General features: G+C 48.2%; 1 protein-coding gene across 4 annotated transcripts in view; it reads right to left on the bottom strand.

The window, feature by feature from the left end:
* NTM (neurotrimin) overlaps window positions 1-17,542 on the bottom strand; it is a 910,128-nt gene that overhangs the window by 404,278 nt on the left and 488,308 nt on the right. For all 4 annotated transcript variants that reach the window (XM_080649634.1, XM_080649635.1, XM_080649632.1 and 1 more), the window contains exon 2: window positions 11,799-11,883. In XM_080649634.1, coding sequence (XP_080505760.1) covers window positions 11,799-11,883 — 85 coding nt within the window. The remainder of the gene's footprint in view (window positions 1-11,798; window positions 11,884-17,542) is intronic.

Genomic DNA, 17,542 nt, shown 5'->3' with positions numbered 1-17,542 from the left:
GTTTTTCTCACGTCAATATTTCTCTCTGTCTTTCCCTCTCTCTTCCATTCTCTCTAAAAATCAATGGAAAAAATATCCTGGAATGAGGATTTAAAAATAATTTTAAAAAAAAAAGAGTACTGGCTGGTAGGCTTCCGGTTTGAGATGTCTGAGTCATAGATTGATCTGCAGATCAACAATAGGATGTGCAGCCTGGAGCTCCAAATGACAGAGACTGGTCAGGAGAGAGAGGCGAGGACTACAGTCAGAAAGGGGTTCTGGGTAATATGTGTGCGCTCCAGTGTAACTGGAGATTTTGTGAAAGATAGAAAAAGGCCCAGCAATTACAGAGCACCAAGCAGATCACCTACCAAACGTTCAGGCCTGGTGGAAAGCAGAATATAGGTACGGAAATCACCCAAGAAGTGGCCAAGTTTCAGCTTAACACATCGCAGTAGTTTCATTGCTAGCTTTACCCAGTGGCCAGATGAGTTTCTATTGAACGAGTACAAAAAAAGTTTTACATAAATGTTAAAGGCACCCTTTAAAATCAAACACCCGTTGCATTTTGAAGTCATTTATTACATGTTCCTACCAGCTAATATCTTTTTAAAGTATGATACTTTGTAAAACACTGTGTAATATGAAGCGAGAATTCTCGTGATCCGTCTGTAATGTGTTAAGTGGGAGAAAACAAAAGATGGGGCCATTCAGGGAAGAGAAGAGACTGGGACAGAGGGATGTTGCCAGTGACGGGCCATAAAGACCAGAGAGTAGGAACGTTTGGAGGGCCGAGGGAGAGGTGTGCAATTGGGTCCGATTCTTGGAGGTACAGGATTCCGTGGTTAATGAGAATCTAAAGAATGATACATGGCCTGGGTGGTCTTTGCCTTCTGAGGTGGCTAAGATAACCTGAAAAGTAAGATTCAGTAGGGTTGGTCCCTATGGTCTCTTAGGAAAAAGAGAATAATCGTTTCTCATTATATTCCTGTGCCAGATCGGCCTCCTAGACACAGGCATACCTCAGAGGTATTGCAGGTCTGGCTCCAACCACCACAGCAGAGCAAGCATCTCAATACAGTGAGCCATGCTCTTTTTGTTGGTGGAGGGCCTTGCCTTCAATTTGTGAAGTGAGCAACATCTGTGAGGCGCAATAAAGCAGAGCGCAATAAAGCGAGGCATGCCTGTCCTTGCCGTGGAGAGGTTGGGAAGTCAGGACTGTGATGGGAGCAGTCACACCAGGAGCATCCACAGCGCCGACGCTGCCTCTGTGAACTGCAGTGGCTGGTGTCATGGTGGGTGACAGGGTGGTCTAACCAGCCTTCAGTGGCCCTTTACATGTCATGATTATTTCAGAAAACAGTAATACCCAAGTACACTGAGTGGCCAGATTATTATGATCTCTGAACACATAATAATCTGGCCACTCAATATATATATATTAGAGGCCCAGTGCATGAATTCGTGCATGGGTGGGGTCTGGCCAGCCTGGCCAGGGGGAAGGGACATGGGTGGTTGGTCGGCCTGCCTGCTGGTTGAACTCTTGGCCGAGGGGACAATTTGCATATTAGCCTTTTATTATATAGGATATACACTGAGTGGCCAGATTATTATGCATTCAGAGATCATAATAATCTGGCCACTCAGTGCATATCCGGTTCCTGGAGCTGTTATAAAAGTGCATCACAAACTGGACTCATAGGCATCTCCTGCCTCGCTGTTCTGAAAGCCAGAACTCTGAAATGAAGGTGTTGGCAGGACGTGCTTCCTATGGAGCCTGGAGGAGAGAATCCCTCCTTGCCTGGTGCTAGTTTCCGGTGGCTCCTTCCAATCTCTGGCATTCCTTGGCTAGCAACTGCATAACTCCTACCAGTCCTCATGGTCACATGGCATTTCCCCATGTGTGTACTATGTCTCCACATCATCATCTTCTTACAAGGACTCCACCAGTTACAGGATTAGGGGCCCACCCCACTTGATCATGGATTCAGCTTAAATATCTAATGATATCTTTAATGACCCTACTTCCATATAAGATCATATTACGAGGTCCTGGGTGCTAGGATTTCGACATATCTTTATTTTTTATTTTTTCTTTTATTGTTTTAGGGGGGAATGGAGGGGGAGGGGAAAGGTGATGCAATTCAACCCACAACACCAAAGTGTTGCTTTTTCTAGGTCTCATGTATAACAACTACAGCAAATTAAAAATAATCTGCATATATTCTTTCTTTCTTCCTCAGAGGTTCCGACTGGTTAGAATTGTTGAGATTCAGCTTTTCTGATGAGTAAATTTCCCAAAAGATGATTACTATAAAAGTAAGAGCACTTCTCCATGCATCCACTACACCACAGGCTGTTTGAGAGCCAGGCAAGATCAGGAAATTATTTTCACACCGTTACATCTTCCTTTGCCTCCATGGGGCAAACAAAGCTTTATCTGAGGGTTAATTTCAGGTTTGTCATTTTTCCACCAGTCTAGTGGCTGATGCTGTTCTCATTACAAAGGTTATTCTTTGCAAAAACCATCAACAATATTGCAAGACTTAAGTCATACGTTCATTTTTCATTTTATAAGACAATTCTAACACACACCCCCCCCCCCCCCCCCGCCGCAAATCTTTTGAAGCTAAAACATCTCACACTGAGAAGACAGCAAACTGGCCAAAGGCACCCATATAAACCCAAACAAACTTAACCACATGAAGCAATGAGGTCTGGGGAAAGCAGAGCATGAGAGGTTGAGACTGCTAAATATAATTTAAACCAATTTACACCCATGGCTTCGGCTTGAAGTGAGACTATTGCGGTGGTTCCATCAGTGAGCTGGGAGATCATCTGCTAATGCCAGACACACTGGTCTTGCCCCAGATTTGCATGTGAGAAAAGTTACCAAATGCAGACAGCCTTCCCTCCTGCTTTCACCACCTCCGTGCAAGCCCTGAGCTACACCCCCGTGAACAGGAGAGGTGAATGAAGGGGAAATGCCATCAGAGAACATTAAAACTGTGAGGGCTTAAACCCCTGCAAGCAATGGCTTCCTTACCTCCAGTGAATTACCATGGAAAAGTCAGACTTCCAAGGAAATGGGTCTATAAATTCTAAATCTACACATAAATTCCTGGCTCCCCTATTTGTTTCAGACAACCTGGCTCCACAGAACCTTCTCAATGGTCTGTTCTGGTAGGAAATTTATCTTCAGAGCCATGAATTGTCATAACTTGCTATGTAGCAACGCTGTTATGAAAAATAAAGAAATACCTGTCTTCTTACTCCCTCTCTGAAATAAAATAGCTCAAGAAATTATTTGGCCTGGAGAAGATACATAGAATAGAAACAGATGTGGAAGAGAAACACAGAAAAGTATAATTCCAGGAAGGCGGAGAGGCATTCCTCTGGCCAAGATCTCTCAGAAGCAAGACATGGTACATGGGTGTAGCTACATGGGTGCTTCAGCTACAGTACCTTTAGTGAAAATTGCTAAATGCAGGAATAAACATGTATATGGATACATGCATATGTGTGTATGAATGTAAAAAGTAAGTTGTAATTACACACTAAGCTTTATGTCCTTTATTTAATTTTAATCCCAAAAGAGCCATTTGAGGTAGTGAATAACTGCCCCTTTCACTCCGAGAGATTAAAAAGTTTCATCCAAGCCCTGGCCAGTTTGGCTCAGTGGATAGAGCATCGGCCTGCGGACTGAAGGGTCCTGGGTTCGATTCCAGTCAAGGGCATGTACCTTGGTTGCAGGCACATCCCCAGTAGGAGGTGTGCAGGAGGCAGCTGATAGATGTTTCTCTCTCATCGATGTTTCTAACTCTCTATCCCTCTCCCTTCCTCTCTGTAAAAAATCAATAATTTTTTTTAAAAAAAAGAATTATGAAGTGTAAAAAAAAAAGTTTTGTCCAAGATCTCACGTGGTAAGTACTTGCACCAGGGCTCTGGGAATCCTGCCTCGCAGTCTGTTTTCTTCCTGGCATACCACCCCTGATGGACAAGACGTTAGTAACGTCTTGCTGGTGAGAGATCTTTGTCTCCATCAATGCATTTCCATTACACATTACTATTGCTTACTCCGCTCTCTTTTTTTTAAAATATATTTTATTGATTTTTTTACAGAGAGGAGGGGAGAGGGATAGAGAGTTAGAAACATCGATGAGAGAGAAACATCGGTCAGCTGCCTCCTGCACACCTCCTACTGGGGATGTGCCCGCAACCAAGGTACATGCCCTGGAACCTTTCCGTCTGCAGGCCAACGCTCTATCCACTGAGCCAAACTGGTTAGGGCTGCTTACTCCTCTCTCTTGCCTCACACAGGCGATTTAAAATTACAACCTAAATCCAACGAGGTGTTTTTTTTTGTGTGTATGTGTGTGGGGTTTTTTCCCCCCTAAAAAAAATGGTTTTACGTGGCCATCTATGTGATGTTAATGGCATTATTTATTTATTTTCAGTATCCTATTACACAGAGTGGAACCCATCAACCTGCTCTTGGGGAAGCAAACTGACCTTGGATAATGCAAGGACAATGTTATACTTTACCCATCGAGACTCTGTACTTAGAATAAATATGCTATTAATATTAATGGCATTTTTTTTCAAGATTTCCCCCAGGAGAGATGCCAATGATCCTACTTCTAGCACAACAAAGAAGGAGATTGATAGGTCCAGGCCCACCTACTCTGCCCCTACCCCAGGCCATCCAGGTAGACTGGCTTTCAGAGTAGTCATAGAGCCACATTTCCACCTGGATCTGTTCAATGTCCCATTCCAGAGAAACACATGGTAGCATCTGCGAAAGTATTAACTCTCCGTGAGAGAGTCCAAGATTGCTGATATCCGAAGCAAAGGTTGGTGGAAGAACTTAGAATGAAAGTCTTACTCTGAACAAACTATGGAGATTCTAGGGTTCTCAGACAACAAGGGACCCCTGGAGGCCAGTGGGTCATCTCTGTGTCCCGGGCCACAGACCACATACAACCTTACATACCCCCACACCCTAGTCCTAACGTACTTCTAGAAAAAACATTCTTGTGCTCCAGGACAAGAAGGAAAAACCAAATTCCCTTTCTAGGAAGAGAAGAACTTGGCAATGAAGAAGTGAGAGTAGGAAAACATCCCTTTGGTAAAGAGAGAGAGAGAGATAAGGAGCCTAGAAGTCAGACGTCCTAGGCTGGGCCACCATGTGACTATGTGATTTGGGAAATGCCTCTCTTTGCCTCTGTGCTTTGGTTTCTGTGAAATTGGAATGGCAATTGCATCCACCTCATGAAGCAACTATGAGGATTAAAGAAGACCTGTCAGTGGCGCGCTCAGCACCTGACACCTAGTTAACAGAGCTGCCCCAGACAAAATCAGACGCGGAGCATAAGGGCTAAGAAGGCAGACCCTCATACCAGGCAAAACCAGCAGTCAGGAGAGAGCATGATAATACACACTAGCGAATTGCCCCAGAAACACGGTCAATGTCATGCGTTTGGCACTTAGTGGGGAAAAGGGGCCTTCCTCCAGGCGCCGGTGGCCTAGACTAGGGCTCACACTAGATTAAGTGTGGGCTGGTGTCAGCTCCCTCTCACCCTTTCAGAAAGACATCCTTGTGCGAGACTCATTATCACATGCCTCATTATCTGTAAAGCCAGGTGGTCGAACTCCCTGGTCTCCGTCATCCTTCCAAAAGCAAAAGAAATGTTTCTGCAAAACACCTATACATGCAGGTGAGGCGTGCTGAAGACCTGGTGTCCCTCTGCACCCTTCTCTAGGTTCCCTTGACAACTGGCAACTAGGTTCTCCTTCTGCCCCATGGTTGGTTGGCTTTTTCGTTTTCCCATTTTAGTTTTTGGCTCCTTAAACAGACTGAGTGTGCTTCCAGGAGCCTCCCTCTGCAGCCCCATCTGTCCATCCTCTTTGGAGCCATGGTCCGCCGGCTGGATGCCTGGCAGGCCCCGGAGGTGAGCACACGGTGGTGGATCTTCGGAGGGGGCAGGGCAGTGAGAACAGCACAGGCTTCCTGAGTGACACTGCTCTTCTGAATGAGTTAACTCCTAAACAACAGATCAATAGTTACGCCACGAGACAGCCGCTGCCAGCAGCTCCAAGTAGAGAGAGAGCAGGATGGGCAGAGATCTGCTTTTCTGGGCTCCTTCTTATCTGGAAAATGCTAATTTCCCTGAGGTCCACCTGAGGTTGACCACATCAACAGAGAGTTTCTTCAAAGGTGCTGGCTAGGGAAGCAATCTGGCAGAAAGAGGGCGTGTGTCATGGGTGCAGCGATGAAATCACAGGCAACTGACACAGTCCATCTGTGTCTTGGACAGAGAGACACCAGCTCAGTCACTCAACTCCTCCAGAGCAGCCTCGCCTCCCAGAGAAGAGCCACCTCGCACAGTGGCACAACCTGGATAGCAATAGGTCGGGGCAAGGCCATCACAAGACAACTAAGGGAAAAGGGCTGAGAAGGGCGAATAGAAGAAGATCATGATCTCAGAGAGCGAGTCCTTCGTTTATTCGTGCAACACCTCTCTTCTGAGCACCTTCCATATGCCAGACATCATGGAGAGTAAGACAGAGAAGGTACCTGCCCTCAAGGAAATTACAGCCCAGGTGGGGAAAACAGATCACGACCACATACCACATAAACGAAAGGGAACACTTTCTGATACAGATGACTGCTCCGAAGAAATAATCCCGGATGACCTGCTGATGTAGGGCTGGTGGCCGTGGTGGTGGGTTACTTCATGTGAGTGTCCAGAAAGGCTTCAGTGAGGGTCCCAGGTGAGCGAGGGCCAAGATGGTAAACAATTGCCCATGGGAAGAAGCCCTGGAGTAGGGGCATCCCCAACAGTGGAACCATGAGTGCCAAGGCTGTGTGGCGAGGACGAGCTTTCTGTGTTCATGAGTCAGAAAGCAAGCCAGGAGGACAGTCACTCAGACGTTATTAGCAAAAGCCATGGACCCTGTCGCAAGCTGGGTATTGGGATGTGACCCTGCAGAAGGCATCACGCTGGCTTCCAGAGGCCATGGGGTAGCTGGACAGACTAACAGAGACTCCACCGGCCTAAAAATGCAATGCTAAGTGGTTTACGGCAGTGGTCGGCAAACTGCGGCTCGTGAGCCACATGCGGCTCTTTGGCCCCTTGAGTTTTTAGCAAAGGCCAGCTTAGGCGTACCCTAATTAATTAATAACAATGTACCCACCTATATAGTTTAAGTTTAAACAATGTGGCTCTCAAAAGAAATTTCCATCGTTGTACTGTTGATATTTGGCTCTGTTGACTAAGGAGTTTGCCGACCACTGGTTTACGGGATAGAAATAAAGTGCCAGGCCTTCCAACATCTGAAAGGGGACTCGGTGAGTTTTCTCAAGTATCAAAGCCACGTTATTCTGTGCTGTTCCATGGAACTGCCACATCAACACTCAACTTCAACCTGGTACATTTCTCAGATGTTTTATTCACTCATCTCCTCCCCACCCCCACCAAAAAAAAAAAAAAAAAAAAATCACCGTGCAGTGGCAAAACCCAGTGTCTAGGAAGAGGACAGGGGTGTAGCTCAGCCTCCGGTACTCACTTTCCAGATGAGCCCAGGGAAATATGTGGGGAATCTACAAACACGTGAAACACATTCAGCTCAATTGCCCAGTAACACAGGGACATGTAGTGGAGGTCTCTAATTAATGGCACCCACACAGCTGGGCCCCAGGCTCTACTGCTCTCAATGCCTCCTCAGTGTGCCCATCAGCAGAGCTGTCCTGCCCCACCGGGGGAGGGGCACTCTTCTCCACCGTGTACCAAGCACTTGTCAATTCAATGGGCACTCTGCCTCGGCTGCCGATGGCCTCTTGCCCACAGCCCGCCTTCTGAGTTGGACCCAAGGCCCGGCAGCTGGGAGTCCATGCCACATGCCGTTTTATACCCCAGCACCCAGCTCAGTGGCCTTCATGTAAGAACCACTCAATAAATCTCCGCTGATTGGCCACAGCTGTATTTTAAAATCCAATGATGGAGAAATGTGGTAAGGAGACAAATTGAATATAGGCTGGGGATAGTTTTGGTTCGTTTTCAGTTGTCTCATTTGTTCAGTAAATATTCGGAAGCGCACTGGGCTCACAGCAGTACCTGATCTCTGCTTTTCAAGAGCTAGCTGCCCCCAGTCCACAGGGAGGAAGAAGACAGAGAGTTAAACAACACAGGTATACACTGAAATGAGTCGGGGAGAGATTAGGTACCAGGATGGAATTAGGAGAAAGAATGCATTGGGGAAGGCTGTTGTACAATGTCAAGGAGCAAAGTCCTGAGTTGGCATCCCATCACTGCCCCTTGTGTGATTTCAGGTGAATCCCCCTCTCTGGGCCTCAGCTTTCTCATCGATAAAATGGGAATAATTAAGTCTAGTTCAGAGAGTTGTTGTGAGAACTAAATGTTACCATGTATAAAAAATGTTCCAGTCAATAACTGGCCAGTAACTGACAGAATAGTCATCTTATTAAAAAATCATTATTACTAATGCCACACACTATGGTTTCAAAACTTCCCAGCTGTGCAACCTTAATCATAATGATGTCAATTTTCCACGCCTCAGTTTCCTCATCTGCAAACTGGGATAATAATAGCACCTGCATGGTAGGGCTTTTTATTAGGGTTAAATGCTAATATTATGAGGTTGGATGATGGGTGAGATATCATATAAAGCATTTAGAATACTCCCTACCATATAGTGAATGCTCAACAAACCTTGATTATTATCATTTTTACTGCACATTCTGTTTTATGTAACCTCACCCTTTTGAAAATATGCATATACTATCAGCAGGAGGGCAAGAAGAGTGGAAGACTGCAAATGGCAATTTTTTCAGGCTGTTGATGGCATGTGAGGTGAGAGGTTTCCCAATACCTCCACAAGGATCATTAGTGCTAATTAGATGAAATAAAACATCTTTAAAAGTTTCCTCACACTAGAATCGCTGCTGAGGCATTCATTCTTTGGGGACTGAAAAATCTCCAAAAGTGAAACTGGAGAGAACAAAGCAGAAGAAAATGAAATCAGAGCAGAAAGCCCTCTGCTGGTTGAGAAGAAAACTACAAGCATCACCCTCATTGTCACCCGCAGCGATGTGGACAGGGTGGTGCTCAGGCAGAGCAGAGGTGCTGAGGGCCTCACTCGTTGTGGTTCTACGTAGTTTGCTCACGTGCTGAACCAAACAAGAAGGAAGGAAAGGAGAGAGGAAAGGAGGGAGGGAGGAAAAAAGAAAGAAGAGACCCACATATACACACAAAAAGCAAAAAAGAAAAATAACCCAGAGCCCTGAACCACTGGATTGTTGCAATCTGAAATCAGGTAATGTGCAAATTGTATGTAAACAAAATACACTCTAAAATGCCTACTTGTTTCTCTGTACAAAATGCAGAGCCTGTGTGGAGAGGTCAAGGCCTTCCACTCCACAAAGGTCCACCCACCATGGCACCCTTCCTGGTTCCAGTGCATCAGGGCCTGAGAAGAGCCAGGGTCCCTCTGCTGAGGCGGGAGCATCTTCTATGCGGGCTCTGATAGCCCTGCTGCCCGCTTCCCATCTAAAGCAGGCCCATGGCCAATGGGTTGCTGTCAGGCAGACTTAAGTTCCTCTAAACCCCACCCTGTAAGGCTGGACTCAGTGGGAGGTTCTTCTGATGTCAGGAAGACAGTCAGCACAGCGGCTGGCACAGATAGCAGGAGTTGGTCCAGGAGGACCTTCGTGTGCCATGGCTGGGCTGGGGCTAGACAGGAAGCCCCACCACATCCCACTTCCTCCATCTGCACCCAAACAAGGCCATTGTGCCTACAGCATGGGTGAAAATGCAAACGAACATGAGTGCCTCAAAGAGACGGGGAGAGGGATCCCCAAGAGTGAGGGGGGGAAAAAGATGCATGGAAAGAAAGACAAAGAAAGAGAAGCCAGCCAGTACATGAAAACCTGATTTTAAAGAGAAGCTGCTCCTAACCCAGGCCCATCCCCTGGCTGAGCATCTGCTAACTTCAGACACTCTCTGGAGCGTTCTGGTTTCCATGAGCCTGGGGGATGCCTTTGGAGACCAGCCAGATCCTGGCCTGTCCAACACCCCTCATTGTGCCCATAACATGGAGCTACTGTCTGCCAGGGCTCCTTTGCTATTTCTATTTCTCCAAATCTCTAACAGCTACCTTCCACCTTCCCATTGAAAACACCATCCCATTTCTTTCTGAAAGGTTCTCCCTGTGCCAATGTGTCTATTTTATCTCTTGGGCTGTTACTCCTCGCAGCCAAAGGTTAGGGACAAGGGGGCATCCTGAGAACACTAAATGGCATTGACCACATTGCTTTAGAAGTTCATTTTTGTTTTTCTCTTAAGTGCTCTGCAATCAAGGCACATGTGGAGTTCCCACTGAATCTCTTTATAAAGCAGATGCACAGTTCTTTCAGGGCAGGAGGTAGTTAGACGCTTAACCTTCCTTCAAAATAGTCCCCAAAGGGCGTAGTGGAAGAGGCTGGTTTCAGGAACTAAGGAGTGACTAGGGATTCACTGGGGCAATGGGGGTTAGCTCCCCAAAGCCAAAGGCGCACGGGATGCTTGTAGGTCTTGCATGGGTCCTTAAGTCACACACTTCCTTTGGCAATGACCCGCCAGTGCCCCTCCTCCCCATTTTCCATCCCCTGGGTATTGCTTTAAGTGCATCATCCACAAACAATCCAGTCTGAGAAGAACAGTCCCAGGGGGCCAAACAGAGGACACCAGCACCAAGAATCGTCCCGTGCAAAGGATGGGAATACAGTCAACGTTGCCTCAGGGGCCCCAGTTTGGAAAACTTTATTGTAAAAAGGCATATTCCGCCAGAGAAACATAGGGAAATCATCCTTCCCATCAATCTTCCCAACTTCTACCTTAGGCTGACTCTCTCACCAAATTCCAGAGTAAGATTCCATCGCAATCGCTAATTCCGTGTTGCCCTCCTGTGAGTGGAGTAGTTTGTAGGCTCTGGAAATCGAGTCAGCATTTCAGCAGGCAGGGGGGTCAGGGAGACCGTCTCACTACCTTACACAAAACAGAACCAAGATTCTCCTCCTCCTCCTCCTCCCCTTCCTCCTTCCCTTCTTCCTCCTCCTCCAGTTGCTGTAAACCTTAACCCCAGAGGCCAAGCAGGACCTGACTAAACACTGAACCTCAGCTCCTGCCCGTAGATGACTTACTGCTGGTGGACAACACCCAGGGAACAGTTACCCAGACAAATGCTGTTTCCCACAGACAAACCAGACTCATCTCCACGACTTGGGTCTCAGAAAGCCACGCTCACACAGGAAACACATGCCCTTCTGCCCACCAGCTAGTGGCATGGGGGCCCCCAAGAAAGCCCCACAGTCAGGCCCAGGGCAAAACAGCAGCTCTGCCAGAGGCCGGGGCCCAGCTGGCAACTCCCCGTGCCATGGGCAGAGTGAGGGCATGCACAGGAAGCCAGACCCGTCCTTTGGGGCTCATTAACTTCAGAGAAGAATGTTCACACCGAGCTCCATCCAGGCCACAGTCACCATGGCCACCAGCCTGGGAGTCCCACAGTCCTCAATCTTGGCGACTTCCTGGCCCAGCCACCCCTCGTGCTTCCCAAGTCTCGGGCCAAGGAAGCCAGTGTTGGGGAAACAGCTCGTGTCCTGAACCTCTGAGAGGTCCCCATGAAACTACCAACATCCTCCCCGGGCAGAGCATCGCATCTGGCTCATCTGAGCTCCATTGCACACACTCACACCCCTATCCCTCTCTCCCCAGCCCCCTTTCAAGTCAATGTCAAGTCATAGAAGAAGTACAGCTCCCTACCTGAGGGTGGCGCTCTCCCCCTGCCGGACCGTCACGTTGTCCATTGCTTTGGGGAAGGTGGCATCTCCGCTGCGCACGGGCACTCCTGTGGGTACAAGGAACAGCAGCCTGAGAGACACGACCACGAGGCACTTCCAGGGCAGGAACAGGTACCCACAGACCCCCATCCTCGACAGTCACAACTTCCCAGAACTCCTCCTGCAGCCGCGCGGCACACGCCCCCGGGCGAGCACAGGAAGTGGGTAGGGTGGGGGAGAGCTTGGACCCAGCAGTGAACTAGCGGCGATGGAGAGGCGCGGTGTTTTTTTTTTTGTGTGTGTGTGGTGTTTTTTTTTTCTGGGAGAAAAGCGCGCAGACTCCTCCGACTCTAATATTCCTCCCCCAAACCCAGCCTCAGCGCTCCAGCGTCGGAGAACCAGAGGGAGCTTCCTCGGTGCTGCTCTGGCCGGGGAAAGTGGCCGCCGTGAAAGGGGAAGCTCCAGGCAGGTGCAGAGGTGTGGGCACGTCTCAGAGGTCCCTTCTTCCCGTGAACAGTTCCGACATGGCACTTCGGGGTGGCATAAGCACTTCGGTACCCGAAGGGGAACGGAGGGTGGGTTTGATCCGGCTACGCAGAGCAGGCTGCAATCCCTCGGTGCCAGCCAGGGGAGATCCAACACTTTCTTTTTAAGTTTCAGAGGAAGGATGGCCAGCAAAATGCAATCGGTAACAATAGCAGAGATGGAAAGTAGAGCACGCAGGAGGTAGCGGGGGGTGTGCGAGGAGGAGCGGGCTGCGCAGGGACCAGGCTCTGGGAGATCCTGCCGCAGCCGCCCGGGTCAACTTCCTTGGAGCCAAAATACGCGCAGCAGCTGCTGCGATGGAGCAGGTCTTGGTGGAGGCAGTGGCCCCGGCGGTCCAGGCAGGAGCGGCCAGGCGGCAGTGGACCAGACCGCGGCGGCCCCTCGCTCGCTCCCTCGCTCGCTGGGGAAAGCGAGGCGCAGCCGGCACCCGAGCCGCGCGGACGCCACGCTCAGCGGCCGCCCCCGGCCTCCGCGCCGCCTTCCTCCCGGGAGCAGCCCCAAAGCGCACGGGCCCCGACCGCCGGGGTTGTCATGGCAGCAGCTCCATCACTGACCGCCACTTTCTCCGATGCCGGCGCCACGCAAGCGGGCGGACTGCGCGCTCATCCCGGCGGGCGGGCGGGCGGCGCGGGGCGCGGGCGGGCGCCCACCTTAACCCCCGCCGCGCCACGCAGCCACCACCAGCAGCAGTGCACCAGCAGAGGAGAGCAGTTTAACCATTTCCCGCCTTGAAAAACTGTCACTTCCAAATGAAGAAGGCAAAGTTACTACGCCGTTTTAATAAGCCAGAGACATCTTAATCAGGGTCACCAACTAATTAAGTAGGACAGGAAAACCCTGCAGCATGCATACATGCGCCTTTAAACTGATTACATTAATTCCATTAGCATGTAGAGTAAATTTGGAGTTTGGGGAGGATCTTTTAGAGTAATCTCATTTTTATTCAACAGTCCATGCCCATCTCACCAGACCCCCCCCCCAAAAAAAAAGAAAAGCTAGTTTAAAACACCACAGTCAACACCACCTTTCTAAATAAAGATCTTCCATCTACAAAACAAACGCAGAATCACAGAAGCCTCTTCATGTGTGAAACTGGCAAAAATCGCATCAAAATCTTGCTCAAGTTCTGACACTGACTTCCATTCCTTATTCTGCGGTTGTCTACATTAAAAGATGCTGGGCCTGCGAAAGTGAAGGAGCGGGAGCCTCTTCCCTTATGCTTGCAGGGGGCTCCCGGGTTTCCTGGGCTCACACTCTTGCAGAAATGATTTCACCTGAATGGGTGTGTTTCTCACATTTTTGAAACCTGGGAGAAAATGGGATTCGTCTCAGTTCACGCCCGGTCCCCTGTCTGGATGCTGCAGGCCCCTGGGTACCTACATTGTCATTTCTCTCTTAACTTCAGCTCTGATGGAATGTGGTGCATGCTCCTTCCTGGGCCTGTCTCCTGAGCAGGAGGGAAGCCGGAAGTAGCCCAGCCTGCCAGCGGGGTTAGCTCTGCCATGGGGTCTTGTCCCGGATTCCAGATGCCAACTCCCTGCAACTGACCCATATTCTCCCTGGGGATGGAGACACAGCAACCTTAGCTTTCCCCCCTCGACGTTCTATCAAATCTAACCAGGAAGCTTTTTAAATATATAATAACTGTTCTGTAACAGAAAAATATTGTTTCCCAAGAGCCATCTGGCCAATACCAGAGAGACAGAATCATTGTAACTGTAAGGGTCTTAGTGTCATAAAAGTCCTTGTACCTTGCAAGTAGTAACCACCACGTTCATGTGAGCAATGTGTGTGTTGGGGGGACACACCATATCCCCCTCACTCTGATTACTTCAGACGGGCAGAGACTGAGTTCAGGTCTGCAGGCATGGATGCCAAACTCCAGGGTAGCAAAGAAAGACTGAGCAAGCTGGCTTTTCTCTCCGAATAGTTGACCAGAAAATGCAATGTTGAGCAACTTTATGTTGAAGATCACAATTGATGGATCATTAGACCCATTTTCCCTACTGTCCTCTGGTGACTTTCTGATATTAAATTTTCAAGGAAACCCATATGCTGTGCTTTGCTCCCTGGAACCATTTGATATATCACCTAAAAATCAATTGTCAACTTACAGCCACAAGGAAACACTTTACTACCTGGGGGGGGGGGGGGGGGGGGGCATTTATGGAGAGCAGGAGAGATTTGTTTATATTTTTTAAAGAAAAGGATTATAATTCCCCTATTTTAGCATCAGTTCGTTCTTGCAAGTCCCTATTTCATCGCTATTCTACAACGGGAAATGGTGGAAATAGGAAATTGAATGCTTTCACCAAGTTAAGATATTTCGTGATAACAGAATAAGGTGTGAGATTATGTTTGCTGACTTTTAGTTTGCTGAATTGGGGATTCTTCCTTCCCGAAAACCCAAGGAGCCACCTCTAATCATCCATCCATTTTAACCACCCCTATTCCTCCCTGCCAAACCCTCTTTGTAAAAGCATCCTTACTGCCTCCTGTGGACAAAAGGCCAGCCATGAGGGAGAGGGACTCCTTGCATCCTTGGAGCCATTTCCCTGCAGGCTGGAGAATGGCAACGATGATTCCTTTCATGATAAATTCTAGTTCTGGCTCTTGCATCTGATTCCCAGGTAGATACAAATGAGCATTAGTTTTTGCATCTAGGAATGTGGATAATGACAACAACAGGCCTTCCCGAGGGACCTACATACATGATTAACTCTACAGTAAAATACTTAGAAATCTATTTAAGGTGGAAGATGCTCTATTAATGCATTTTGCCTGCTACCGGTTCATTATTATGGCTGGGCAGCAAAATAATTCTTCTCACGGGCTCTTTAAGATGTTCCGTTTATACCAGCCTGCATGCAGTTGATCTGAGCCAGGCAGACCATCTCTGGCTCTGGCCCTGGAGGGACAGTGCTGAGCTGCGGAGTCCCAGCACCGGCTGAAAGGAGGCCCAGGCCAGCTCAGATGCGGCTCCGGATGAGCAAAGTAAAGCCCCTCGCAGCCTCTTTCCTGCTCTCTGAACCCTGGGACCCAAACTTTATTCAAAAATGGAAGTTTGGAAAGTGGAGAAAGGCCGGAGATGCCTCCACAATTAACAAGGCAGCATCCATTCCTTTCAAACTCGTTATGGATGTGGTTTGAAGAGATGAAGATCCGAATCATATGTCAACTCCCAGTCCATCCCCTAATCCCTAAATATAACCAACATTTAGCGGCTTATCTTCTATCCTGTCTCTTGCTTCACGAAACTGCAGGATTTACTTTATTTCCCCAGCATATCCAAGTTAATGAAAAAGGGATGACAGTCAGAGCCATTTCATTATTTGTGCTCTTTATAGAAACAACTTCCTTTCTGCCTCCTGGAAAGCAGATTCCTAAGGAGCACCCACCTCCACCTTCTTCCCCGTCTCCCTGTCCTCCTCCCCTCCCGCTTACATACACCCATACTGTACACATAAATCAACTTGTCACAGCTTGTCTCTGTGCTGACAGTTGTAATTGCTTCGGGTTATAAAAATATGTACAGGACAATGCCTTTCAAGCACACGCACCGCACACATGCACACGTACACCCTGAGTGAGCAAAAGAAAGCAATCCTATTCCCTTTAATAATCCCATGACCGCAAAGCAGGGGTGAGCAGGTGCTTGCCTGCAGACGGCGAGGGCTGGCGGGCAGGTGGGGAAACAGAGGTACGGGGAAGGGTTCTGGCAGACGGAGAAGCATCTATGCGCTACAGCGGGGTTGGAACGGAACGATTCCAGTGAAGGGGAAATCAGCTGCTGTTTTTGTTTTACTCTGCTACCTACAGCAAGCCTGAGTCAGTTAAAGAGCTGTGAATATGCCACACAGGAGCACTCGCTTAAGAAATGCCAGCTCCTCGCCTTCTCTAAAAAGGCGAAAGGCCCCCCTCTCCTGGCGGAGATTCCACATTGGAGCGCAGGCAAGAAGATGATAAATGCAGGGTGGTCAGAGTGGCCTGGCACTGAATACCGGTAGATATTGGAAGCTGTCATCAGAAAAGGCGGGGCCAATCTGGATAAATATCCTCCAGAGGAGTGGGGCAGGGCTGGACGCTGGGAAAACTACTCACCATTCTTCCTCTTGGATGACTATAGGGTCAAGATAAAATGGTTCAGCTGGGCTGGCATATAACTTATTAGGGTTTCAACAGGGAGAGCAAAAGCAGAGAAGAAGGCTCCACAGGGAAAAAAAAAAAAAAAAAAGAGGTCACTCACAGAGAGAATGAAGGAGGAGAGAAAGAAATGGCAAAGATCAGACTACCTATGGATTCTGAAAGATATAAAACATTATAAGAGATGTCTAAAGTGCAGAGGCCTGCGGACTGATGGGTCCTGGGTTCCATTCAGGTCAAGGATACATGCCCGGATTGCTGGCTCAGTCCCCAGAAGGGGACGTGCAAGAGGCAGCCAAACAATGATTTCTCTCTCATCATTGATGTTTCTCTCTCTCTCTCTCTCTCTCTCCCTTCCTCTCTGAAATCAATGAAAATATATTAAAAAAAAAAAAAGTTAGAGATACGAAGATGGAAGGCACGGCCCCTGCCCTCAAGTTGCTTGTAGTATAGTGCTGTTGGACCTGTGGGTGGTTTTATTTGTATAGGCGTTCAGGATTAAAGTGACACTGAACTCAAACCCGGGCTCCCTTAAGCCCTTGAGAACATTCACTGCTGAGAACAACAAGCTGAGACGGGCCTGCTCTTTGGAACAGATTGTCCCATTTCTCCTGTCCTGACCATGGCTGTCTAAGCTCATGTAGAATGGCTTTAGGAGGAGAAGGGATGTGCTCAAGGATTTGTAAATGTAGGGAAGAAATGCATGGACACAGGAAACAAGTGTTTTTTGACCCTGGATGCCAGCGGGGCACTGGGTGGTGGGTTGAAGCTGTGGAGGAGAGAAACTTCACCTGACGAAGCACACTTTGTAGCCAGAGAGGCAGGTTTTAAAACCAGTTAACTGCCACGCGTCCCAAACAGAAACCATCCCCACACGCCACGATATTTTGAATTTAATTTTAAAAAAAATCAATTTGCAATGAATATTATAACAATAAATATATTACTCACACATCGGGTGTTCTTGAATATTTTCAGTTGACAATTCTCACGAAAAATGATTTTAAAGTTGGTCAGGGCTGCCACTTAGGAAAACAT

Source organism: Plecotus auritus (assembly GCF_963455305.1).
Source record: "Plecotus auritus genome assembly, chromosome: 13".
Taxonomy (NCBI): domain Eukaryota; kingdom Metazoa; phylum Chordata; class Mammalia; order Chiroptera; family Vespertilionidae; genus Plecotus; species Plecotus auritus.
The sequence above is the reverse complement of the archived record's forward strand: the minus strand, read 5'-3'. Positions and strand labels throughout refer to the sequence as shown.